The sequence below is a fragment of the Pogona vitticeps genome, chromosome 9 (genome assembly GCF_051106095.1).
Source record: "Pogona vitticeps strain Pit_001003342236 chromosome 9, PviZW2.1, whole genome shotgun sequence".
Lineage (NCBI taxonomy): Eukaryota > Metazoa > Chordata > Lepidosauria > Squamata > Agamidae > Pogona > Pogona vitticeps.
The window spans coordinates 28029375-28055011 of NC_135791.1; the positions used below are offsets into that span (position 1 = coordinate 28029375).

The following is a 25637-nucleotide window of genomic DNA, read 5'->3' on the forward strand; positions in this document are numbered from 1 at the left end:
AAGGGGGAGGAGCCTTCGGAGCCAGGCCCTCCCTCCTCCCCTGAAAGGCGGGGAAGGGGAGACGGCGGCCTTTTTTCATTGGCTGACTACGGGAGGGACGCAGCGGTGAGCGGGCGCGAGGCCGCCGGGAGGGTGGGCCTCGCTCTCACTGGCCACGCCGGGCGGTGATTGACGTGGCAGGACCCCAATGGCAAGGCAGGGGCCGCTTTCCGCGCGCAGTTCAGGACGGTTGCCGGGCTCCAACCGGCGCGCTGCTTCGGGAAGCCGCTTCGGGAGATGGCGGGCGGCGGCGGCGGCGGCGGCGGCGGCCTCGGCCTCTCCTTCCGGGCGGCGGGCTCCGGCGCGGACTCTCCGCCGCTCCTCAGCCTGAGGCGACGCTCCAAACACCCGGACGGGGCCGAGGAGGCGGTGAGCGAGGGGGGGGGGAAAGGCGGTGAGCGAGGGGGCGGCGGCGGCGGCGGCGGCTCCGGTCGCTCCTTCCCTCCCTCCCTCCCAGAAGGGAAGGCCCTGGGAGCCACGCCACTCGGCCGCCAGGCTCCTCCACGGCTCCCCTGCTCTTCTCCTTCTTTTGGGGCAGGTTGTCCTCGAGAAAGTGCTCGGAGTCACGACGCAGAGCAGCAGCGGCCTCGCTTCTGACCCGAAGACCGGGCGGATCGCCTACCCTGCCGGGTAAAAAAAAGAAAGGCTCCGCTCTTGGGAACGGGAGGCCTCCTCGGGAGGAGCTGACGGGCCGGGGCCGGGGAGCGGGACTGGAAAAGAAAACGGAGTCACCAAAGGCCCAGCGGGGGGGGGGGGGAAACACCCACCACCGCCACAACCGATAAACAGTGTCTTACCATACAAAAAGGAAGGTGGTGGGTGGGGATCTTCTTAAACATGGCAGTTAAGACTTTTAAGTTTATATATTTTTTTAAGTAAGGTTAAAGCACCGTGAGGAGCACAGGGATACTTCAGGCCGGCTGCCATGGCTCCCTGTGTGGCCTCAAAGGAAAGTCCCCCCCCCCCCACAAGTTGTCTTGTTTGAACAAATGGTAATTAGAACTAACCGTAGTTTGCCCTTATTTAGTCAGAATGTACAGTACAACGAGCAGCCTTAAACTGGAACTGTTGTGACAGGAGTTGGGGGGCAAGCACATGTAGTCAAGGTTTATCCAAGCTTATTCCACTGTGGTTTAATGATGCATCTGAACACAGCAGTCATAGGAAATACATGGCAAGAATACTCAACAGCTTCCATATTTCAGTATTTGCTTACGTAGGAACTATTTTTCTAGAGTGCAATAGTTAGCCCTCAACTCTCCATAATCTCATTTCAATAAATGTTTCTATCTTTATTTCCAGATGTGTGGTTGTGATTTTCAATCCTCGGACTAATATACAAAGACATATCTTTAATACTTCTAGGTAAATGTTTTTATTAGGTTCCGCGTAGTTTACGATAGCATGAACGTTGCATTCTGTAAAGTTGAAATTTGTAAGGATTTTTATCCAAGTATAATAGCAGGTAATGGGTACTGAATTGCCCAATACCAGAACATTGTGGCGTTCAGCCATTCAACCTATTGATTTAAAGTAATGAAATGGTTTGTTAGAGGCAAGAAACTGGTTAATTATCAGCACACATACACAGAGATGATTTTTCAGTACTACGGGCATGTTTGAAGTTTAATTATGTCAAAAGCTTTCACAAACTAAGGCTTCATTTGTCAGAGGGAAATTATGTCGTTTTAGGGGTCAGAAGACGTTGGCAGTGGCCTTTGCCAGGATTTTCTAACAATAAGCCTCTTAGAAGAGGTAGCCGTGTGAGTCTATGCTGACCTTTGTTTTCCTGCAAAAACAAAAGAAAAATAAAACATAAAGAAGACAAAAACGTTGTGGTACCTTAAAGAGTAGCTGATGTATCTTAATGTAAACGTGTGTGGACAAATCCACTTCCTCTGAAGTAAGAATGGGACTACATAGCAAATATTTGTACCTTTACACATGGCCCCAAATCAGAGATTGTCATAGGCCTCTTAGTTGTTAAGGCACCATTGGTGTTGTTTAGTTCAACAGATTTACACAATTATGCCTTTAGGTTTAATTTTTATTAAAATCAAGAACAGAAATGCTTTCTTTTCTTTTAGGAAAACTGTGAGTGGTCTGGCTTTCTCCTCTGATGGGAAGTACATTGTAACTGGTGAGGTGAGTTCTTCAAAATTTGGGTGGATCAAGTGAACAGTAGAAAGAATATTAACAGCTTGTTTGCCTCTGGATGTAAGAAGCCAATAAATCATCCCAAGTCCATGTTTGTTATCTATAGTTTGTGGCACTGTCTAGAACAAGAGGGTCTGCCTTGCCACTGTCACATTGGACCTCCCAGCCAGGAATGATTACTGCAAAAGCTGGTATTGGAAGTGGCCCTGTTGCCTATGTCCGGAGAATTAGTTGAGCTTTATGGTGTTTTCTTTGTACTTCCCTCACATTTGAAAGGGATTTCCTCTTCTCTGAGCCCACTGTAAAAAATCTGCATGAAAATTAGCAAGGGCCATATGCAAAACATTTGAGATGTGTGTCATGGCTAATTTTGTTTTTTGTTTTTTAATAAAGGGCATTCCTAGATCTTAAAGAGAGCTGGAAGTTCCTTCTCGTCATAAAATAACCTACCAGCTAGTTATAGGTAGCAAATAGTGCAGTGATTGTTTTTCCGAGCAGTCCCTGAGCTAGCCCTGAGCACAAGTTAATCCCTGTACCAAGCACTGTTTTTGGTTTTTCTCCGGCAGAACGGGCACCAGCCAGCAGTCCGTGTCTGGGATGTCGAAGAGAAGGTTCAGGTTTCGGAGCTCCATGGCCATAAACATGGTGTAGCCTGTGTGGCCTTCTCTCCCAATATGAAGTACCTTGTATCAGTGGGATATCCACATGACATGGTAGTTAACGTGTGGGACTGGAAGGTAAGAAACTGTGCTATGGGGTCCATGGGGTGATAATCACCTCTGCACCACCCAAGGGCAAGAGCATTGTGTAAACAAATACACTACCCTTCTAGTACAAGATGCACAAAACCTGGAAGGTACACATTTTGCCACAGGAGAACAGATAATAAGAACTGAAGACGTTGTCTGGGCTTGAATGTATGCCCTTCCAGTAGAGTCTGGGAGAGTTACCTTTCAAACTACTAAGGGTGTTGTTTAGTCTATTGCCCCAGAACAACAAAGAGTCTTGTGCAAGAGCAGGGGATACCTTTATTAGACCACTAAAAGTCAACCCAACAGCAAGCTGTAGAGAATAACATACACTTCTTCAGGCTTATGGGTAATGCAGAAAAAAAACTAAATAAAAATCTCGACTGTTCCTGACATATCTCTACTAGGTCTGGTTGAAGTGAATTCAAAGGAGGAATGCAAACTGCCCCTTCGGCGGGGGGGGGGGGGGTGAAACGGGACGACATGGTCTTGTAGCACCTTAAAGACTAAGCGCTTTCATTTGGCACAAGCTTCCCTGGCACAAGCTGCAGTCCATGCATGCCAGATGGTAATTCTGAGATGGCAGAAGACTTATTGTTTAGGGTGTGCAGCTCTAGAATCCCTCAGCCAACACAACCCATAAGCCACTCTGATGGAGGAATTCTGGGAGCAGGAATTACAAAAAAGGAACACGAGGAACATGGTAGAGGACACGTGGTTCTTTAATTACGCCTCCTGTAGCTTTGACAGAATTGTGTGGTGGGTCTTTTTTGGCAGAAGGACTCGCTGATGGCCTCTAACAAAGTGTCCTGCAAGGTGATCGCCCTGGCCTTTTCCGAGGACAGCTACTTTGTTACTGTCGGCCACCGCCATGTGAAGTTCTGGTTCTTGGATGTATCCCGAGAAGTTAAGGTAAGTCTCTTTGTGTCCGATTGCTGAAAACAAAATCATTGAACTTCTCAGCATTTCTTGTTTCTGTTAAATTACCTGGCTGCAGGGTCATTCTTAAACCTTCTGTTATTTATTCATTTTTCTTTTGTCTGCCAGAAGACTTTTTGAGCTCAGAGTGGGGGAAATATTAAAAAAATTCTGAGAGTTAACAAATTCTTCCCATTAAATATACAAACAATTATGTATACACAAATATAGTTATACGCTGTGTGCTATATTGTAATGGCAATATGAAGACAGAAATCTAACGGACTCTTCTTATATACTCTTCTGATATTTGAAGAAGTAAATACAACTGCTTTCTTAGTAGTTTTCTGTTGAAAGAAGTGGAATGTAAGTCTGTTGCCTGGGGCTACAGAGCACTTTCTTTGCACATTCTGGTCTTGGGGAGCAATCTGTCATTAGACTGCAATATCTTTTTAATTTGCAACTGCCTTAATCCTGGGGCGTGAACGAGTATTTGTTACAGATTAAAGAGACAGTTCCACTGGTTGGGCGCTCTGGACTCCTTGGGGAGCTTCACAACAATATCTTCTGTGGTGTGGCCTGTGGGCAGGGCAAAATGGCAGGCAGCACCTTCTGCATTTCTTATTCCGGGCTCCTGTGCCAATTTAATGAGAAGCGTGTGCTGGAAAAATGGATTGACCTGAAGGTAAGGTCGAAGCCACTCTTTGTTTCTGGTACAGAAAATATCCGCCCCTTTGGAGGTCCAGCTGCACATTTGTCCATTTCTTCCTCTTAGGTGTCTCTAGCCAACTGCATTTGTGTTAGTGAAGAATTTATTTTCTGCGGGTGTGCTAATGGAACCGTGCGCGTGTTCTGCGCACACAACTTGCATTATCTCTCGGACTTGCCAAAGCCACACTATCTGGGCATCGACCTGGCTGCAGAAGAAACGCAGAGGTACAAAGCTCTGAGCGACAGCTGGTGGCGGAGATTGGGTGGGAAGCGAGCAGGCACAAGGTTGCACAGGAGGCTGGTGCTGTGATGGAGTGGGAGGGGGGCACAGCCTGCCTATGAACTCTGTAGGAGGGCTTGCTGGGAGCCACTGGTTCCCATTTGTATTGTCTTGAAGCGCCACTGATGCCTGGCAATGTTGCCTGGCACTGTTAGGACCACAGATCCATCCCTGCCCTCGTGCAACAAAGTAGACAAACAGTTGCTTTGCTGTGGGTTTGCAGTTTAACATCCTGAGAAGGAGAGTCAGCTGATAGTGTCCATAGTGATGCTGCGGATGGCTGACAGGTAATTAGCCAGTCAAACCCACGGAGGGATCTCTCTACTAGGAGCAGAAAGGTTCCCTCTCCTTCTCTTTTGGACGTGTGGTCATGTGGCTGGACAAAGCTGGCTGAGAGCAAAGGCGAAGGAGATTCCGCCAAGATGCTTGTGGAGGTCTAGACATTTCAGCCCCCCCCCCCCCCGCATTGTACTGTGTTTACTCTAGCCTGACTCTTTTTTTCATGCTACTCCTTGCTCAAGTCCTTTGTAGCTTCCTTGGCTGTAAACGTCTGCATAGAAGCTCAAAACCTGGGCTTTAAAACATGCTGGGTAATCAGGAGTAACCTTTTTCTCTCTGTCATGTCTTCAAGAAGAGTAGATGCCACATACCCGGACACTCTTGCCTTGACCTTTGATTCCAGCCGTCATTGGCTCTCCTGTGTGTACAAGGATCACAGTGTGTACATCTGGGATGTGAAGAACACCAGTCAAGTTGGGAAAGTATGGTCCGACCTCTTCCACAGCTCATTTGTGTGGAATATTGAGGTGAGGGGGGACACTTATCTTGGAGAAGGCCTTTCCCCATTCCTTGGGTTGCACCTGGGCATCCTTCATCCCCAGTCCTCCTGCCTAGGAGGATGACTGTTCCTGTTCTGGAACGTTTCTCCCTTGCAGTTGAAACTGAGCCCTTGAGGCCCCTTTTTATTCTGTTGCCAAGGAAATGGCTCATCCTCAGCAAATGTTTGCAAGAAAGGAGGTGCATTGTATCTTCTGGGGATTGTCTCTTGACTTTTCTATTTCTTTTGTGTGCATAGGTTTATCCTGAGTTTGAAAACCCCCAAAGCTGTTTGCCCCCTGGATCTTTTCTCACATGTTCATCAGACAATACTGTACGTTTCTGGAACTTGGAAAATGGCACACAAACGTATCCTCAGGATAATGTCTACAGTAATGTAAGACTCCTATCTTGTTAAGAGGCAGACCTACACTTGCTGTGATGCCAAGTTGATGCTTGCAGTTAGCTTACACTAGTGAGTGTGTAAATTAAGTACGTTTCAAGGGCTGGAAGGCTTGCTAATCATTGTAGCTGGTTGGGGGTGTGCTGGACTGGCTCCCCGAGAACCTGGTATGAGGGGTACACTTTGCTGTCCTTTTGATGGTTCTTTTTTTCATTCAGCAGACTATATGTTGTTGGTTTTTTTCTTTTTAAAGAACTTGTTCAAGATTGTGTATGTGGAACAGAACACTCAGCATTTGCAGGATTCAACAAATGTGCCTGAAAGTGCTAGCTGCCTTGATGTGAAATCTGGTGTCCGTGTGATGCGAATTAGCCCCGATGGCCAGCACTTGGCTTCTGGTGACAGAGCTGGAAATTTGAGGTGGATCATTGGCTGTCCTTCTCGTTCTATCATGTTTTGTTAGTAATTAATATAATTCTGCCCTCAGCTTGTGGTTTGCAAACCTTTGGGGCATGAAATCTTCAAATGGAATTTTGTCTTCACGTGTGATTTGAATGTCTGTTTCTACCACAAATTGGAGAACCAGCCTCCTTTTGACTTGATCTTGTGTTCAGGACTGCTCATGATATCCTCTGAGCAGCTTGGGTGACGGAATAATAAAAGGATGTTGACATTTGTTGCCTTAATCTTTTTAACAGGGAACTTGAGAGATGAGGTGCCTTCCTCTTTGGAAGGGCAATGGGGCTAGCCACTCATTGCTTCCCCCTGCATGAGAGGCATAAATGAGATAATGTAAGAAATTAATGAAAAAAATAGCCTGTGAATTTCCACTGTGGGAGGAGAGTTGTGTTCTTGACAAAGCAGGAGAGAAATGGAAATCAGCCTGTCCACATCCTTTAACAACTTTTAGTTTGTATCCTAGAGGTGAAGGATTAAGATTACAGAGGGCAAGATTGCCGTGAGGTTAAATGTTGCTCCAAGCAGCAAAAGCTATAACTGAGCAACTTATGCATTGCAGTCTGTCTTGTTCTTCAGATGTCTTCTGAATAAATGCCAGCTTCACAGCCCTGTGTTTAAAGAACACGACTTTTAGAGCAATTAAATCATGTGTTTATTCTACAGGATACACAGTCTAAAATTTATGGAGGAAGTGATGAAAGTTGAGGCCCATGATTCGGAAGTGCTCTGCTTAGAATATTCAAAGCCGCAAACTGGTACGTATCCAAATCCTCCGGTGGGGAGTCCACTTTAACACATGTGTCTCTTGTCTTTTTCTCTCCCTGCCTCCTTTTCTTTCTCTTAACTGCTGGTTGCTGGAATGAGGAAAATTCCTCTGTTGTGAGGTTGCTTTACACCGGTGAAGTCAACGTAGTTCTTTCTGCTGTCTATAGGGATGGCTCTGCTGGCCTCAGCAAGCCGGGACAGGTTGATCCACGTGCTAAATGTGGGGGAAAATTATAAACTAGAACAGACATTGGATGATCACTCCTCAGCCATAACTGCTGTGAAATTCACTGGTAAGTTGTCAGAAGCAGGTTGTATTTAGTCGCCAGGGCTTATGCCTTATCTACATATTCTTCTATAAATCTTTTTTTAAAATCTCGGGAGGCTCAGCTCCCTGCCCCTCTCCCTTTAAATGATGACAACATCAAATTATGGGTGGTGCTTAACAGCAGTAGGGTCAGAAAGTATCCTTCAAGTCATTTTAAATCATTGAGTTTCAGCTGGAGAGTGAAATACATATCCATTTTTTGTGTTCTTGCATAGCTCCAATTGGTTTGCTCAGGAGACATTGTGAGTCATTTTTTTAAAATAGTACTTTAAGGATTTGAATGTAAGTATCTGATATTTCAACTTTCCTATCATGCTGAGTGTGATGGGAGTTTTAATCCTATACATCTGGAGAGCAACAAGATGGGGCGTGTTTAAATTTCAATAATCATTTAAAAATTAGGCAACACTAGTGGTTTTTCTAGAAGGCTTCATTTTTCCTCACCATCTTGTTTGTTTATCCCCCCCTCCCCCTTTGCAGGAAACAGAGACATTGAGATGATTAGCTGTGGAGCCGACAAAAGCATCTATTTTCGCACTGCACAAAAGGTTCTTAGAATTCACTTGCAGAATGTGCCATTCAAGAACGCCATGATGACTGCTAGATTTAAGTTGATTTTCAGAAGGGTTTAGATATATTTGTGGAGGGTCATCCTAACCCATAGTAATGTGGAGTCTTCTTATCACACCAAACGCCAGCTGGTGAGGAGCAGTAGCGTGGATGGGCTGCTTCCATTTGTCCCTGGCCTGTGGGCTCCTCAAATGCCTCTGGGTGGCCCCTGTGGAAGAAGGAGCATAGCCTCAGTGGATCCCTGGTCCGCTTCTGGGCTTCTCACCCTGCATTCTCGGGTGATCTTGAGAAGCATGTCTTCCTTAATCAGCTGCTAACTAGAAAATGGCCCTGTTCCTCTCCTGCCTCTGGAGTATAATGTTTTACAGTTTCATTTTGCCTAGAATACGGCCCTGTTCTCTGCAGCTGATGTAGCTGGAACAAAATTCCTTTAGTCGTTAGTCAGCGTTGTTGGGTTGGTTTCCTTCTCCAGGTTGCGGATGGAATTAATTTCATCAGAACACACCATGTTGCTGAGAAAACAACCTTGTATGACATGGACATTGACATAACCCAAAAGTATGTTGCTGTAGCCTGCCAGGACAGGAACGTCAGGTAAACTGTCCCACCACCCTCACAACGCCAGCAGCAGACCATATCTGCAGACACCTGCGTATCCCTTGGGACTAGAACATTTCAAATCTTCTGCCAAAACTTGTCCTTTTTTTTTTAAAGGAAAGGGGGGAGGAATAGAACAAACCTTTCCATACTTCTTTCTCTTTCTGCTCCCCTTGCATTTTCTTTCCTCTGTTCCCTTGGTTTTTGCAGTGTTCCTTCCATCCATTCTCTTTGCTCGATTATCAGATCGATCCAGTCATTCTCTGTACTGAAGAACACCGAAACTAGGGTGGCAGAAACCAGGAGAAAGGCCCTGGGGCAGCAGTGCTTTTGCCACGTCCTCCACCTGCTCAGCCATGAAGGGCAGGTGTCCTCCCAGCCTCTGTGTAGAGTCTGTGTCTCACACACCTGCCCTGCCTTGCCCAGGCTCCGCCCTGTTTGGCAGAGCACATGTCATGGCAGCAGTTTATCTGGTGTGGCGCCTCCGTACAAGGGCTTCCACCAGTTAGGAAGATGACAAGTATGGGCTTGCTCTGTGAACATACTCCAACGAGGACATGACTGTATCTCTTAGCACCATCCCCTGAACAAGCCTGCAATGGAATATATGGGATTCATTCTCCCCAGAGGCTGCATGGCACATGCCTGCCAAGCAAACAGGTTTCTTTGCAGGGCTTGTATGCCCCAAAGGTTGGGCCGGCTCCATGCCAACGCATGGCGTAAGACATTGTGCCGCAGAGGGCAGCTCTTGACGCTCTGTTATCCAGGAGGCAGCACATGCGCCTTGTAACCTCTCCACCTCCTTCCAGGGTCTACAGCACAGTCAGTGGGAAGCAGCAGTGGTGCTACAGAGGCTCGCAAGGCGATGAGGGGTCGCTTCTGAAGGTAATCTCTTGAAGAAGGGGATGGTTTGCCCACCGTTGAACACCTGTCCTCTGGAATGTGGCTTCGTGTCTCCCAAGAGAGGCTGGGTCCTCCCGGAAGGCTGACTAGGGGATACTGACCAACGCAGTGAATGACCTTTCTGAGAGTAGAGAACAGCGCCATGAAACCATTGGGCTTTTTAAATCGGGAAGTGCTTCCAAGAAAGTCAGGACTCCTGTTTGACACTCCCTGTGCAGGTCCAGTTGGATCCTTCGGGGACGTTCCTGGCGACTAGTTGTTCTGACAAGAGCATTTCCGTTATCGACTTCCGTTCTGGAGAGTTTGTGGCCAAAATGTTTGGACACTCAGGTTTGTTTAAGGTTGCAGCTTTTTGTAGCTCCTTCTAAAGAAGCCTAACTTTTCCTCACGTGGCCACATCCTGCATATTCTCACTACTACCATGCCACCTGGAACATCCTGATCTGATTTCAGAACTGAAGCAGGATCGGGCTTCATTGAGTGCTTGGGCGGGAAACCCCCGAGGAATACTAGAGGTCTCCAGGAAGGGGGCGGAGAGCAGCCTGCCTAAAACCCTGGAGAGCATCCATGCCTGCCAGTCACCGTGGGTGACCTTGGGACCAATGGGTCAGGGGTCTGACTCTTGAGCCTGGAAATTCTTGGCCACTCCATATGGTCAAGGGGCAACCATGGTTTCTAGCTCTCGGATTCTGATTCAGGGCAAGGAACCTCGAGGTGTTGCTAGACTCCCATTGTCCTTCTCCCATTGCCTGTTTTGGCCGGGGCCCTTTGGAGCTGGAATGCAGAATGGCAGATCAATGGAAATCAATGTGTATCACATTATTATTCCTTATATTGCAGAAGTCATTACAGGGATGAAGTTCACCTTTGACTGCAAGCGCTTGATCACGGTTTCAGGAGACAGGTGGGAAACAGGAACTATCAACTTGATTTGTGTGATTCTAAACTTTGAGAAATTGCAGGCACATAATGGGAAGGCATAGTTTAGTGTACGTTTGGTGCTATGCAAGCCTTATAGGAGGAGAGTCTCTGGTGGTTCCTGATAGGCCATCCAAGGCATTGGAGATCTGATAGTGTTGGAGGGGGGCTGATCCTCCACCTCTTGGCCTCCCTGCTCTTTCTGAACCCCACTACCAAAGGCTTGGAGGGTTACATCTTGAAATTTTGCTTTTCCTTCTCTTCAGCTGTATCTTCATATGGCACCTTAGTCCTGAACTTACTTCGTACATGAAGCAGCATTTGGTAGAACTAGATCAAGTCGAAGAGCAAAGGAGAGCCAGAGGAGGCACCTGGGCCCCTCTAGTCAGGTACTGAAAGCCGCTCAGCTGTGTGTTCTCAGCGGGATGCGTTCCCCTCCTGCTGGAAACACTGGGGTTGTTCTGCCACTGCTGATGAAGGAAGGGGCTCATGGATCTGTCACCTTCTTCTTCAGGCAGGAGACTTACATTGCTGTGTCTCGCGGGAGCAACCTCGGTAGCAGCCAACATGTGGCGGATTACGACACAGAGGAAGAGGAGGCGGAAGAACCATCTCTTCAGACTCCCACAAGAGGGGACTTTGATCCAGGTATGAAGGGACCCAACCCTTCTCCAGGCAGCCAGGGTGCATGATAGAGAGCTGGAGACGGGGTTCCGTTTGGATAGGAACCTGAAACCATCAGAACCTCGGCCCTGCTCAAAGGCAGCCAGAGGAGTGGACGTGACAACATCCATTTGATCTGCTTGTGTTCTGGGACTGGACTCCCCGCATCCACCCCTGTGAAATTCTGTTTGATGGGGAAGTCGTTGGGTGACGTAAATGAGAAAATTTCAGAATTTATGTTTTGCTGGAGGTTTAAAATCATGATGTAGCAGCAAAAAAAAAAAAAAGCAGTACGGACATACAGTGTCCTGATCAAAGAAAGTAATAGCACCCAGTGGGCAGTTTAACAAGGATCTTGAGAAGCTGAAAGGTGCCCAGAAAGCCAACAAGTTGTTTATGTTTAGCCTGGGAAGGTTTGAGAGGAGAAAGGATAGTCATCTTGAAACACCTGAAGGGCAACTGCATGCGGGGGGAAGGAGCAAGCTTGTTTTCTGTGGCTCCAGAGAGTCGTTTCCAAACCAAGGTGTTCATATGACAGAAAATGAAATGCTGACTGAACTTTATGAGGAGCTCCCAGAAGAAGAGAGTAAGCACTGCTCTTTAGTGGTGGAATGGCCTGGCTCAGAAGGGAGGGAGGGAGGGAGTCTCTTTCCTTGAAGGCTTTTTTTCCGTAGAAGCTGGGTGGCCAGCTGCCAGGTATGGGGTTGGAGTCCGTGATCCCTCCAGGCCAGCTTTTCTGTCAGGATTTCTAGTCCTGCTTGATTTTTTTATTTGTGGGACTTGGCAAGTGAGGCTTTGCTTCAGCACATTTTTCTTTGCCTTGAGCACAACAAATCTATGTTTCTGCTTGAAGTCGGTTGCCTTCCCAAATGAAATGTTTAACCCTGCTGCCGCTTCCTCAGTTTTACCCTCATACGTGTGTGTGTGTGTGTTTTGTCTTGCTGCTCCACAGCTCCTTCTTGTGTCCTCACCAACGGCAAACTGCCAATGTGGGCAAAGAGGCTGGTAAGTGACTTGTTCAGAATGGAGAGCCATTTCATGCACGGGTGTCATCAAGGAGTTTGAGTTAGATCTGTCTGTCTGTCTGTCTGTCCCACAGTCACGTTCTTTCATTTGCTTCCCCATAGTTAAGCCATGGGGTGGGGTACAGATCCTGTGTCCCCCTCCCTCGGGTTTCTACAGATTGTGCTTTCTACCCCACCCCCTGCTGGCCTTCCTGTAACACCTGATGCCATGGCTGAACCCGGCTGGGGCTAATTGTGGCTCCCTTTTGTGGCCAGCCAGAATTTGGGCAGACAGCAGGAACTGGTCCTCCTAAAAGCCAGACATGGAAGCAACAACCCTGCAGTTAACAGTTATCCCTTTTGGTGCATTGTGCGTATGTGGGACCGTGGAGTGTAAGTTTCGCTTGGATGCGAAGAATGATTTTTGAGAGCGAGAGCAGAGAGACTGGCTCTTTTCAGTCTAGCAGCAGCAGCAGCATCAACTACAATGACAAATGCATTATTTATTGCTAGCAGTTACTAAATATTAGTTTAACAACAAGAACAATAGTAATAAAAATTGGACTCCTGCTGCCATTAGGGGTCCAGTGGAAACATCATGTGAGCAAATCTTGAGGCACAGAGGGTGTGTGTCTGTGGCTGAAGTCTTGGCTGTTTGTCTTACAAAACAGACCTGCAGTCAACACTGAATTGGTGGTATAAAAAACTACATCCTCTAAACTTTTCCTCTCTTGCTCTCTCTTTGTCTAGCTTGGGGAGGCAGACAGTTCGGACGGTACATCCCTCATTAACTCCAGGGCAAGTTATCAGCCACAAGGGCGATGGGCTGAACGTGCTGACAAAGAGCCAATTAAAACCATCCTGCCTGCAGATCTCAATTACTTCACTCCCATTAAAAATGAGAGCATGGATGACATTGAGCTGGAACCAAAGGCTCTGGACCAGCTGCTCTTGGAGGTAACGAATGTTTGCTCCCTAGAAGGAGCTCTGCTTTGCGAGTGCTGTGGCGGTGCCTCCTGCCTTGGAGTCAAGGAACAGAAGCCGAGGGAGGAGCCTGGTGACTGGTGTCCATGGGAGAGATCTCTCTTGAACACCTTCACTGCGTGTCTTTTGAGCATAGGGAGCATCCCTTTCCTACCGAGAAGCTTCAGGGATTAGGGAACAGGGCGCCAGCTGTGGAGAAGGTGGTTTCCAAAGAAGGTGGAATGGCTGTGGGCTGCATGGATGTGATTTCACAGACTGATGGGCCACCGGTTCAGAATAAGCCTGCCTTGTTTGTAGCAGCTTTGAAGCAGCCTCACCTGTCCCCAGCAGAGCTATGGGAAGTGGAGGGAGCGGCTTGGGCATGTAGGAGCCCATTTTCCCCCATAGAGAACAACCCCTTTCCCTCAGGTCTCATTTGTTAGGAGTTGCATCTTGGCTGTGGAACAGTGCTGTACATCGTCAGTGGCCGCCTTTCTTTCTCCTTGTTCTTGCTTGCCCCTCCCTGCTCCTTCTGTTTTTGCCTTACCATCTAGAAGGCCGAAGACTAGACAGATCATTTATAGAAGTCTATTGCAATTGGACTGAGGACTCGCAAGGCCACACTGGGGGCCACCTGTAAGAAGAGGCCATCATTTGCCACCTTTGGCTTAACATTTTTATGTGCACTGACTACTTGCCTAGGGCATGTGGTCATTTGCTCGGCATCTTCCATCTTCTCCTTAACATCTGAGGGCAAAGGGTGTAAAATCCATGGATCTATAGCCATTGCACTTTCTACAGAAGGTGACTGCATCTCTTCTTTCATTCTGCAGACTGAGAGCTCCCCTAGCAACATAATAGAAGACTTCAAACAACCCAGTCTGTCTTCTGAAGATGAAGTGGCTCGCGAGCTTGACACCACGGAGCATGGGTATGGCATGCAGCACAGCTGTGACTCATCTCAAAAAGAGAGGTTAGTTTTTGCTGAATGCCCAGAGGGGGTCACCCTAAGCATGCTTACCAGGAAGGAGGTTCTGTTTAACCTGGGCGGCCTCACTGCCGAGTAGCATGTTTTGGACCAAACTGCAGGACAGGCGAGGGGCCCAATCCGCAGGGAGCCCCTTCTGCAGAGGACCAGTTTCTTTCTCCTGTTTTTCTGTTTTAGATTTGATTGCAGCAGTCATAGCGTTAACCCTCTTACCTCTCTTGTACTACTGAGCCCTCCTCTCTTTTACTCCAAAATACCTTGAACTGATCATGGAATCCTTTTTTTCAAGAAGCACTGATTGTCTGTTGATTTTATAGGGGACATGTAGAGGAGTTGCCTCTTCAACCAGTTTATGGAAAGGACACTGAAGATGCGAAAGAGAAGTTGATAGATCAAATGTGTTCAGGTGCTTCCATGGATCCGGAGGCATCTGCTTCTGGTCACCAGCAGGAAGGTCAGCTTCTAAAAGATGGGTCCTTGTCATGATGCCCCAAATCCCTCCTGCCGCACATATATCTATATGGTTTCTTTAGCACTGGAATGGCAGAAGGAGTTTGGCTTCTCAGGAGGCTGTTTGCCTTTCAGTCTCTGCCCACTTCACCAGCAGCCAGGAAACCATGAAGACCTGGCCCTTGATTCCTCACAGAGGATGTTCCAAGGGTAGTCTGTCTACAATGTCAGAGAAGAGACTAGAGGGTGATAACTGCACCCACTCTTCCTCCTTCCAACTTCCAGAAATCAAGAAAGGGGAAGCCAGGGGCCAAGAGAAATATCTGTTGGTTGAGTTGTTATAATCCCCCTAAAAATGGTCCCATGCGGAGAGAGGGAGAAGGTGCAGGCTTTAGGAAGGGAGCTTTATAAGACGCTATTTCCTTAAACAACTTTCACATAGGCTGGCAGGGAGGAAAGTAAAGAAGAGGGTGGGTCCCTTGGTAGTTCCGGTGGGAATCGAACTCAGAACCTGATTCTTCCAGCACCCAAAATGATCCTTTGTGTTTCCGCCTCCGTTTACTAGTGTGCTTATTCATTTTTGTTTTTTGTTCCTTGGCTTTATACAATCTGCCAGCAGAACAAGAGCCTTTTGTTTCAGAAACAGAAGCAGAAATGACGGAGCTCGATGAGACCTTCCGGCCGAGCAACTCTTTGCCAAGAACTCCTGAGCAAGAAAAATTCCTCAAGCATCATTTTGAGACCTTGGGTGCTGCCCTACCTGAAGGTGATGTGAGGAAGTGGGAAGCAGCACACAGCTGTCAGGCTAGCTCCCTTTCACCTGCGCTTCCCCCCCCCCAGCACACCAACTCTGCCCCCAACAAATGAGGCTCATTACACAAGGATGGTCAAGGAATGTTTCCAAAACTCCTCTTTGTAATCCCTGAGTGAACACAACCTGCTGGCGAGCCAATTCTTCGTTCAGGGACTGATCCTGTCTCCCTTGTCCTGGGAGAGAGAGCCTTTCTATTTCAACTTTAAGAGAAAGTTCATTTGTGTTCTCTTTCACCTTCAACTGCAGAAAGATTTGATGGTTGCATAAAGGATCTGAAGTGCCCTGGAGATGAGGATGAAGAAAGCACTTTGTTTCTGAACCCTCGCCTGAGCATTTCTGCCAGATTCCTCTCTCGCTGTCAGAGAAATAGCAGGTCGGCCAATTCTGTTTTGTCTGTCCTTCAGTGATGAAATGTGCTTTGCAAATTTGCACTGCTGAGGTTGTGCTCCTTTTGTACAGGTTTGCTTCTGCATTTTTGCCAAGGGCCCATCAGCAGGCAGAGGTGGCGATGGTGGCGGCTGCTACCGCTACAGCGACGGCGGCACAGTTGGTTAAGGAGGATAATCTACTCTCCAGTCAGCTCAAGAAACCAGAGGCACGTTGATCTTCCAAGTGGTGAATGAGCAGTTGCAATCTGCTGGTTTATGATTGGTAGCAGCCCTGTTGGCCATAGGTCCTGGGAGTTATAGACTAAAAAATTAAACGTTTCCAAACTGTCCCAATCACCTCTGTACTTTTGCAGCCGAGTGGGTCCAAGCATCTAACTGCAAGTAGTCTGTCTCTCTCTCTCTCTCTCTACCTGCCACACTTGTGAGCAGACCAAGGATCTGCTTTGATGTAGGACAGCTTTGTATGCAAAGGCTATGTTGCAATTTTCCATAAGGTCTCTGTGAAACTTCACGGTGAAAGGGGCTCCCCTGGGTGACAAGTGTAAATGAGTTCAGCTCCTGACTTATGTCTGCCATGAGAGAGTTCTGGGACAGATAATTAGCTGTGGAAGTCATGAGACATTTTGTGCTTCACCCGCTTTATTTCGGAACTGATACACAAGAAGAGTGGGTATGTATGAGTAAGAAAGGAACTGAAAATTGTTTTAAATATCTTCAGTAAAGTGAAAACTTTAAGCAGAACCTTTGTGCTTTGATTTCTAATGTCTTGTAAAATAACTGGTTTTAGAGACCTTCAGCAGAAAGTCGCTCCGAGTTGAAGGACAAGCACAATGCAAAAACATACACCATTTCAGGTAAGAGGCTTGACTAGATGATGACATTTCAGGGTAGTGTCAAACATTTTCCTTTGCATTAAATGTCCAGTGCTGCAAATCGGCCCATGCTAGAAATGCTCACTCCTCTGAAAGTATGTAGGGATTTTGGCCCCCTTTTTTGACAGACATAATGCAATAGGTTATTTTCTCCTTTGTTAGATCTTCCTTCCTAATCTCTGGTAAGACCACAGAGATAGATTTTTAAACTCCTTTCTTTCTGTTCTTAGAAATGCAGGATCTTGTCAAAACCTTTGAAGTGAACCTGCAGTCTCTCTGCAACAGCTTTCAAGAGACATTGCAGCTTTATGATAAGGTAAGATTCAACATGACCAACATGAATTTAACCCAACTCCGGGAGGCAGTGGAAGACAGGAGGGCCTGGCGTGCTCTAGTCCATGGGGTCATGAAGAGTCGGACACGACTAAACAACAACAAAGATTCAAAACCCTACAGCCATAAGGTATGGGTATTAAAAGAAATAAAAAGCAAAAATAGCTATTAGTGGAAACAAAATGAACTGTTGGTCACTACTTGATAAAGGTTTCAGTAAAAGCCTTCATCTGGCTCTTCCAATCCAAATGTTTCCTCTTTTTGCCCCCGGTAGGCGTTTCTGAGGGCACGGGCCTTCAGACCAGTTGGTTGAAGACAACTCTTCCTACACCCCATCAGTTGCTCTGTCTTTTTTGATGGCACTGGAGGGCAGGACGCATTGGCCTTCTTTATTACTTACTACTACCTAGGTGTGGGCAGAGTGGTAACACTAGAATGGCTGTGGACATCTGGGCATGAAAGCTTTCATACTTTGCTATATAGGTGGCTTTCTGCAGTGACTCAAAGAGTGAGGAGGAGCTCCATATAAAGAGCAAGATGGTTAGTACTTTCTGTTGGATGAGAAGTGAACTGGACTCCAGAGCCATAAAGATTAACACTGACGTGGCTGCAGCCACAGACAGCTTGTCCCCTTGGCTCAAGTGCCTCCAAGACGGTGAGACCCAATCTCTTCTAAGACACTACTCTGAGTCATTGCTAAATATGGTCCAGAAGAGGCTGGATGAAGGAAACAGAACAGCCATTGCTTGAACTGCCTTGAGTAGTGACCACATCTCCCGGTGCCCGTTTTCATTGCACTGCTGAGCAAAACAAAAGACTTAGTTTTGTTTAACTCCTGAGGAGTTGGCTATTCTTAGGACACAACCCAGGGGGATTTTACTTCTAGCATTTTTTCGTTTTTAACATTTACAAGCACACACCTACAAATCTGAATGTCGGTAGTTTTCTGAAGTGTCCTCCTGTGAGAAACATTCTTTGTAGCAAGGAAAGAGCAGAAGTTCACTTGGGTTGTTCTGATGTCTCCCACAGGACTTTTGTTTGTTTGTTTGGGTTGAAATACTATTTTGCAACGTTAACTTTAAAATGTTTATTCCTTTGGAGGTGGTTTCAGAAAAATAATTAAATTTTGCTTCCTGTCTTGAAAAAAGTATTTGTATGTGTGTGTATTTTACTCTACATAAACATTGGAGGAGGGTAATTTTTAAGAATGACCACAGAGGATTGTAAAAAAAGTCAGTACAGTCTTCTAACACACTGAATGTTAACAAAATTAATATTCTGAAGCTCCCACACTGCTGTTAAATATATAATTATGTTAACTGCTATAACCTACAGAACTACAAAATCTTACTGCTATAATAATATAATTACTGGTTTAATTATAGAAGTTGCAAAGTTGTTCAGCTAAATCTCTAGACTGAGTAACTTTGTACTGAAATAAATTCTTTAGGACTAAATCTGCTTTAGGGTCCAACTAGAGTTACATCCATTGCATCAGAGGGCCTCAGAATTAATATAACGAGTCCCATTCATTTAGCAAGTCTGCACCAGATCAGACTAACAATTGGATTTTATCTTTAAGGTGCTACAAAAATCATTATATCTCAAAGAGGTTTCCTCCTTTTCTCATCTCGTGTGGAGTGGGGAAGAGGCAGTGTATCTTGAAAACGGCTGGTTTTCAACATACAGTACCTGGCTGCAACTCCAAACACAAGCAAAGCAAAGCAAAGCCTGCTGCTTATATAACGCTCCCCATAGCGCTTCAAGCACTCTCTGGGTGGTTTACACGTTAATTATACAGGCTACACATTCCCCCCCCCCCCCCCGCGAGCTGGGTACTCATTTTACCAACCTTGGAAGGATAGAAGGCTGAGTCAACCTTGAGCCGGCTACCTGGGATTTGAACCCCAGGTCGTGAGCACAGTTTTGGCTGCAGTACAGCAGTTTAACCATTGCGCCACGAGGCTCCTTTCGCCACGTTTGTAGCCCAGACAGTGACCATGAAAGCTGGGGAATGTTGGAAGTAGTGACTTAAAATTAAACCCTAACTTTTCTCAACGCCTATTTAATGCTATAACATGTTATTGCAGCCCCACTGTGGTACAAAGACAGATCTTAGGTGACCTTTGAACCATGTTTTGTTAGTCAAAAGAGAACAAGCACTTGCATGAAATCAAACTGCTCAGAAAGTTGTCCATGGAAACACGTTTATTCAAATCTGAGCACTGGGCAAGACATGGAAATGTGTCTGTGTCTGAAAGGAGAGATTTGTTTGCTTTTAATCCGCGTGGCCAGAAGCCAAGAGTCTCTGGAGCCCTCCGAACCTTTCTTGCCCCAGCGCTTCTTGCGGGCATGATGGCCGGTCTCACTTCCTGAAGAGCTGCAGAAGAGGACAGCCCCTGGCAAGGGAAGCTGCCGTTCCGCCTGGCTTTAGCACTTGCGATAGAACCATCCAGAGAGACACAGCAGCTACTGCAGGTTACTAAGAATTATCTTATGCACTCCCTTATTACCTTAAAACCATAGGTACCGAAAGCCATAAGTTCAAACTCCACTTCTGGCCTGAGCTGCTAAGGGCTACTCAGTTCACCACTGTACTTCACAAAGGGTGCTGTGTGCCTTGGAACTTTACACATTGCTAAAGGTAGACAGGCTGCCTCGGGAGGCATAGCAGGAGAGCTGAAAGTAATCCCACCGGGGGCTACCTGCTGTTTCAAGTTTGGATTCCTAACAAGATTGCCCAAGGTGGAATGGTCAAAACGCTCGGCCTAAGCTGCCTACACCCTCTTCAATAGATAAAATGTGCCTTTGCAAAAGAGAATCGATAGCTCCCTTGATGATGAGGAAGAAGTTCTAGAAGAGCAGCTGTGGGACAGCTGTAACAGTGGAAGGTGACACTGACAAGGAATATTTAATGAACAAGGGCAGCAACTCAAGCTCACTCTCATTAATGCTCTGCAGAAAAAAAAGCAACTAAGCCATTTCAAATAGTTACATCTCAAAACCTACCAATCCAAAATGGAGCAATAGACAGTACTGGAGGATGAAACTCCAGGATGTTTTCAAACACTAATTATAAAGTGCTTTATTCTGGAAGTGACAAACTCAGAAGAATGTTGCAGTAATAGTGAGGCAAGACATAGCATACGCAGTTAGGTGCCATGATGCAAAATTCGACCAAATAATGTAACTCAGACATTTTGGAAAATGATCAGTGTAATGATTAATCAAGTCTCAGTTTCATCAATATTTTCAACTACTGATGCAAAAGAAGAAGAAACTATAAACCTTTATGGAACTGGCCAGAAGGAAATAAATCACACACAGAGAAAAAGAAAATAATGATAGTCATTGATAAGTGGAAGGCAACGGCTTGTTTTCTTGCAAATTAATGCATCAGGTAAACTCAATGAAGGGCACCAGAAAGCCAAAGAAAAAAGAAAAAGAAATCAGACAGGCAAAACATTGGAAAGCCTCTATTTTCTCTAGAAAATCAAGAGAAAGACCACACTACGTACAGACCATATACTGCTATGGTGAAAAACTTGAGTAAAGCTGAAGAATACTAAAACACTCATAGTTCCAAAATGTAATTGAATAATATTCCTGAAGAATGTAAAGATAATGTAAATAAAAGATTTGCACTACTGAATTCATTGAATAGTGAACCATAACAACTGTGGGTGGAATCCAGAAATATTATCAGAAAAGAATGCTAAAAGAAAGTTCCTGTAGTTAGAAGAAAAGAAAAGCCTGGGTAGATTACTGGTGAAACACTTAAAATTGTTAACAACAGACGAGCATCCAGAAATGGATGTTTTAAGAAGAACATCGCGGGACTCCAAAGTTTATTTATTTATTTATTTGTTTGATTTATATCCCGCCCATCTGGTATATTCTACCACTCTTGTTGCTGATCACCTGCATTTATTAGCTCCTGGACAGCATACTCCACAGATGCACGAATCATCTAGTTTTAGAAGAAGCTGCCATGTTAGTCTGTGCCAACACAGTTGTCTGAGGAAGTGGACTTGTCCACAAAAGCTCACATCAAAATATAGCAGCTAGTCTTTTAAGATGTTACAGCAACAATATTGTCTTCCTTATTTTTTAGTTTTCTTTTGTTTTTGGCCTGACATGCTAACAAGGCGTCTAGTTACCGTCTTCCCCATTCTGGTGAGTAGTCGTGCCATTTTGTTTCAATGATAAAACCCCTTAACATTGCCTTTGTACATTAAATTAGCATATGCATTTTATTGTAAATTATTTTTCTTCTTGTACTTCCTATTTTGGTGATATGTAAGGAGTATCTTCATTGCAGCCCCCCTAGTTGTGATGAACTTCTTTTTCACTCCCAGGCATTGAAGAACAGGCAGGTGCCCAGTTCTCCAGCTGCCTTCCCAAAGAGACTCATTCCCTGGGTAACCGTCCCAGGCCTAGGCGCTCTCTCTCTCCTCTGTAATCAACAGAAGGATTTGCGTACTGCGGATGGAGAGCCTTTGTTGCCTTTGCAGTTAGGAGGACAGGGTATGCAAAAAAGGGGGAAGGTTTCCCATTCAAAACACACACACACACTTCATATCCCCAGGACATCCAGTATTGCTGCTTTAAATAGAGCATCCAGCATGCTGTGACGTACTGTACAATCTCTGTTCAATCTCATACTGAGAAGCTAGATTTTGTTCTACGGCAAACAAGAAGTTGAGTTTGGTCTTCTTGGAAGGTGGGTGTGTTAGAGAGTGGCATCAGTTTTGTAACAAAGTGGGTGGAAGTTTCAGTATTGCTCTTTGAAGTTTCTACACCAGCCTTTTGGCTGTAAGGTTGATTTGGCTTAATACTCCAGCAGAGGGGGTGTGTGTGTGTGTGTGTGTGTGTGTGTGTGTGTGTGTGTGTGTGTGTGTGTGTGTGTGTGTGTGTGTGTGTGTGTGTGTGTGTGTGTGTGTGTGTGTGTGTGTGTGTGTGTGTGTGTGTGTGTGTGTGTGTGTGTGTGTGTGTGTGTGTGTGTGTGTGTGTGTGTGTGTGTGTGTGTGTTGGGGGGGCAGGTGTGTAATGGGGTGGCCCTCTAGGGCTGGCAGCCATCAGGTTGATTTGCAGGCCACTGTTTTCAATCTCCCAGTTTCTGATAAGAGCAGCAAAAACTAAAATTATTTTCTCCTAAATTAGGTTACCGAAGAATGCTTGGGGTGGGGTTGGGAAGAGAAGGCAAGGATTGGACCTTGTGTGAAAGGACTTTGGAGTTCAGTTCCACGGCTTATCATAAATTTCTCAGCTGAGCACATGCTGGGAGGGACCATGTGATTCTTAGGATATGGCTAACTGCTTGAGCCATAATTCTGCAGCTGACCTCTGGATGATGAACTTCAGGGTTTTAGTAGAAACAGGGTTTAAAATCCTACAACCTGGATTTGCCAGCAGCCTAGAATTAGAGGATTCTGTGATGCTGCACACATCTGCAAGCAAAAAGCAAATTCTATATTCAAGAATTAGGGACTTCAGTTCTAGATGAGAAACTGAAATCTGGAATCCAAAGTCCAGAATAGGAACTAGAACTCTTTGATTCCAGACTGGTTGCCTCAGGAATGTTTCCTTCCCTCAGATTTCAGAGCTTTATTTTAAGGTGTTGATCCATTGTTGATCACAATTCCAACATTGTTTAACTGGATGTGCCCAGATTGATCCAGGTGCAGGGAGAACCCCTTGCACCAGCTCTCCATCACATCAACAATGCCTAAATCCTTCCTGGTGAAGCGGCGTAGCTCAGCACAGCTAGCGTCCCAGAACTGGGGAAAGCTCTCAGATCAGCTCCGGGGAGACTCGTACATCCCAGGTAAGCATCCTTGTTGGATACGGAGCGGGGGTGGTGGTGTATGTGTGTGCGTGCAAGAAATATATCTGGAATTACATTTCTCCATGTAGGTTTGAACTCTTAGCCAAAGAGTGGAAAGTGAAGCAGGTCAGGCAAGAGCTCCCCAATGTTTCTGCCTTTCAGGAGTGTGGAACCTGTCGCCCTCTGCTCTCACTACTGGCTGGAATAGTTGAGGCTGAAGGGAATTGGGGTGAGACCACTGCGGAACGAAATGTTCCCTTGGCATACTATAGTCAGTTGTACTTCCTCTCTGGTCTGCCTGTTATTTGGATGTAAACTCCCATCACTCCAATTCAACATTTCAGGACAGGATTCTGGAAGCTGAGATCCAGAATACAGTCAGTCCTAGAAGGTGAGCGGCTAAGAACCAGGGCTCATCAGGCTCACCAGAGATTTCCTGCTAAAAGAATTCCTGACCTGCCCCATGAAAGGGGCTGCCGCGTGCTGCCACAGAAGCGGGTGGGGTGCTCCAGCAGTGGCGCATAAATCCTGTTGCCTCAAGCCCAACATATGCCTTGAGCTACCACGTCCTTCCTTTCCTCTCCAAGTTACATACATACCTTCCTGCCTCAACCTTCTACAAGTCAGCACTGTCGAGGGCAGGGCTCCTGTGAGTGAGCAGTGGCTTGGATCTTTTACAAGGTATGAAAATCCAGAATCCACTTGCAGACCCCCACATCCTTCTTGCAAATGATGGTGGAATGAGCCCGAGAGAGGGGACTGGCGGAGATTTCCAGGACCATGTCCAAAGCTGGTTGTACTCCCAGCCGTGCGCCACGAGAAAAGGCCTTCATAGCATCATGGTAAGTACAGGCTGGCCTCACATGGCTTGGTGATTTGGTCTTCGACATCTCTGGGGAATGTTGATGGGATACTGTCTTATAGCAAGGTAATAGTGGAGGGCTGAGAGTTTGTGCTGTTCCCAGCATTCAGAGCATCACATATTATTTTAGTCATTTTCACAAGCTGCCTGTAAGGCAGGCCAGCAACATTCTTTCCAGCTGAGGTTAAAAGACTAAGAATTTCCCAAGACACTTTGGTGAGTTCTTTGCAGGTGAGAAGATAGATTTCAGAAGCAAAGTTTTAGATAATAGTTGGATTACGTTGCATTTCAAAGTTCTCTTCAGTCTTCTCTGTTGTAAACATCTTGCAATCTAGCGCTATCCCCCCACCACACTTTCAAACTCCAGCTCAAAAATCCATCAGTTCTTGAAAGAAGCCTAATTACAAATCCTGCTGCATTTCCAGCCTTTTAGGTTGTGATGAACTGCGGGACAGCTCAGGAGTTTAGGGATCGAGCCAGAGTTGGGAGTTCAATTCCCCAGGGTGCTTCTTCGACAGGGGCTGGACTTGATGACCCATCAGGACCCCTCCAGCTTTGCTGTTCTCAGATTATCATCTCAGGGCAGGGCCTGTGTTTGTGTGGCCTTGTCCCAGAAAGCTTCTCCACCCCTCTTCCTTTCCCCCCTCCAGGGTAGGGTCCCTCCAGCTCAGACCGAATTCTGGTGCCCTGTGTGCAGCAAATGCTTTCCACTCCAGCGCATGCTGAACCGGCATCTCAAGTGTCACAGCACCATCAAGAAGCATGTCTGCACATTCTGTGGCAAGGGCTTCAATGACACCTTTGACCTCAAGAGGCATCTGAGGACACACACAGGTGGGCCCAGCCCCCTCCCCACTGCAGACTTCCCTTTTTTCTCGATTTACAGAAAGAAGGAACACCTCAGTATATGTTTACAGTTGCATTAGCCAACAGGGGTTTCCTTCCATCTTTTCACCACAACCCTATGAAGTAGGAAGGTTCCTCGCTGAGCAGGATCGAAAGCCCTGTCCTCCCTCTTCCATCTTGAACAACTATGTCATACATTCCCAATTTATTTTCCTCTAGTTCAGGTTCAAACCTGTTTCGAAGAACGTGGTGTAGCACTTAGCGCCTGCATGGAGCGTAAGGGTGCCAAAAGCCAAGCCACTCCTCTGAGGAGACACTCCTGCCCACACCTTCACGGGACTGTTTTAACATTTTTAATTGCACACTGAACAAAGAAGCAATCCAGAGAATTGTAAGGAGAATTCACCCCAAAGGGGGGGGGGGAAGCAATCCCATGTATTGTGCTGTGTGCCCACAGGCATGCTTTTTTGCCTGGTGGACAGCAGTAGCGGTATGAACCCAAAGTCAGGAACTCAATGAAACCACAAATGTTTAATGCAGCTTGGGTATTATCTGGGCCTGTGTATTCCTTCATATTATTACATTTGTGTCTTTTTTTTTGTTCCTTGGAAAATTTGAATTGGATAATGTTATCCCATTCCATTTCTCATATACCATATTTTGTTTTGTTTCTAATTCTCATATTCTCCCAACTGCTAACCTTTATCAATATAGCATTCTAAAGGGCCAGTTTGAGATTTTGAAAACAAATCACCATCTTCTTTCAAATGCAACTGCAGTTGCACTAATTCCTGTTGTTCCTTTATTGTTCCCAGACCTAGAATCAGACCAGCCGAGGGTTGGGAGGCATCATTTGAGGATCCTTCCCAGAACCTCCCACCTTACCAGCAGTCCTTCTCACCAAGAGGCCTGGGAAGGAACCGAGAATGTCTGGCTGGCCAAGCTCAGCTGGTGGCCTTGAGCTGGGCTCCCTGCCAGGGGTGAGGTGACAGCACAAGGAGAAGGAAGCCTGA

The 25637-nt window shown here is 46.3% G+C and overlaps 2 protein-coding genes across 10 annotated transcripts in view; both read left to right on the forward strand.

The window, feature by feature from the left end:
* WDR62 (WD repeat domain 62) lies at nt 1-22130 on the forward strand. Of its 6 annotated transcripts, none has more exons than XM_072979658.2 (30): nt 1-408; nt 578-669; nt 1342-1404; nt 2127-2184; nt 2763-2933; nt 3723-3857; nt 4366-4548; nt 4639-4799; nt 5486-5660; nt 5930-6067; nt 6327-6493; nt 7196-7287; nt 7465-7590; nt 8106-8173; nt 8668-8789; nt 9602-9677; nt 9914-10025; nt 10536-10599; nt 10880-11002; nt 11128-11261; nt 12229-12281; nt 13031-13237; nt 14077-14216; nt 14549-14685; nt 15298-15447; nt 15742-15868; nt 15955-16090; nt 16672-16738; nt 16987-17072; nt 21204-22130. In XM_072979658.2, the coding sequence occupies exons 1-30, from the start codon at nt 277-279 to the stop codon at nt 21231-21233; spliced, it is 3525 nt and encodes a 1174-aa protein (XP_072835759.2). In that variant the 5' UTR covers nt 1-276; the 3' UTR covers nt 21234-22130. The 6 variants fall into 6 exon arrangements, with proteins under 6 accessions (XP_072835759.2, XP_078235993.1, XP_072835757.2 ...); XM_078379867.1 differs by lacking the exon at nt 21204-22130 and adding an exon at nt 17364-17564; XM_072979656.2 differs by lacking the exon at nt 21204-22130 and adding an exon at nt 17573-18236 and having other exon boundaries at nt 30-408; nt 5489-5660.
* The window catches only part of OVOL3 (ovo like zinc finger 3), a 10239-nt gene continuing 3438 nt past the window's right edge, over nt 18837-25637 (forward strand). Inside the window, exons 1-4 of one of the 4 annotated variants that reach the window (XM_020787234.3) lie at nt 18837-21265; nt 22761-22916; nt 23598-23758; nt 24429-24612. In XM_020787234.3, coding sequence (XP_020642893.3) covers nt 22814-22916; nt 23598-23758; nt 24429-24612 — 448 coding nt within the window. In that variant the 5' untranslated portion in view covers nt 18837-21265; nt 22761-22813. Of the gene's footprint in view, nt 21266-22760; nt 23308-23597; nt 23759-24428; nt 24613-25637 lie in introns of those variants that run through there. The other 3 variants (XM_020787235.3, XM_078379872.1, XM_078379871.1) reach the window with 3 other exon arrangements.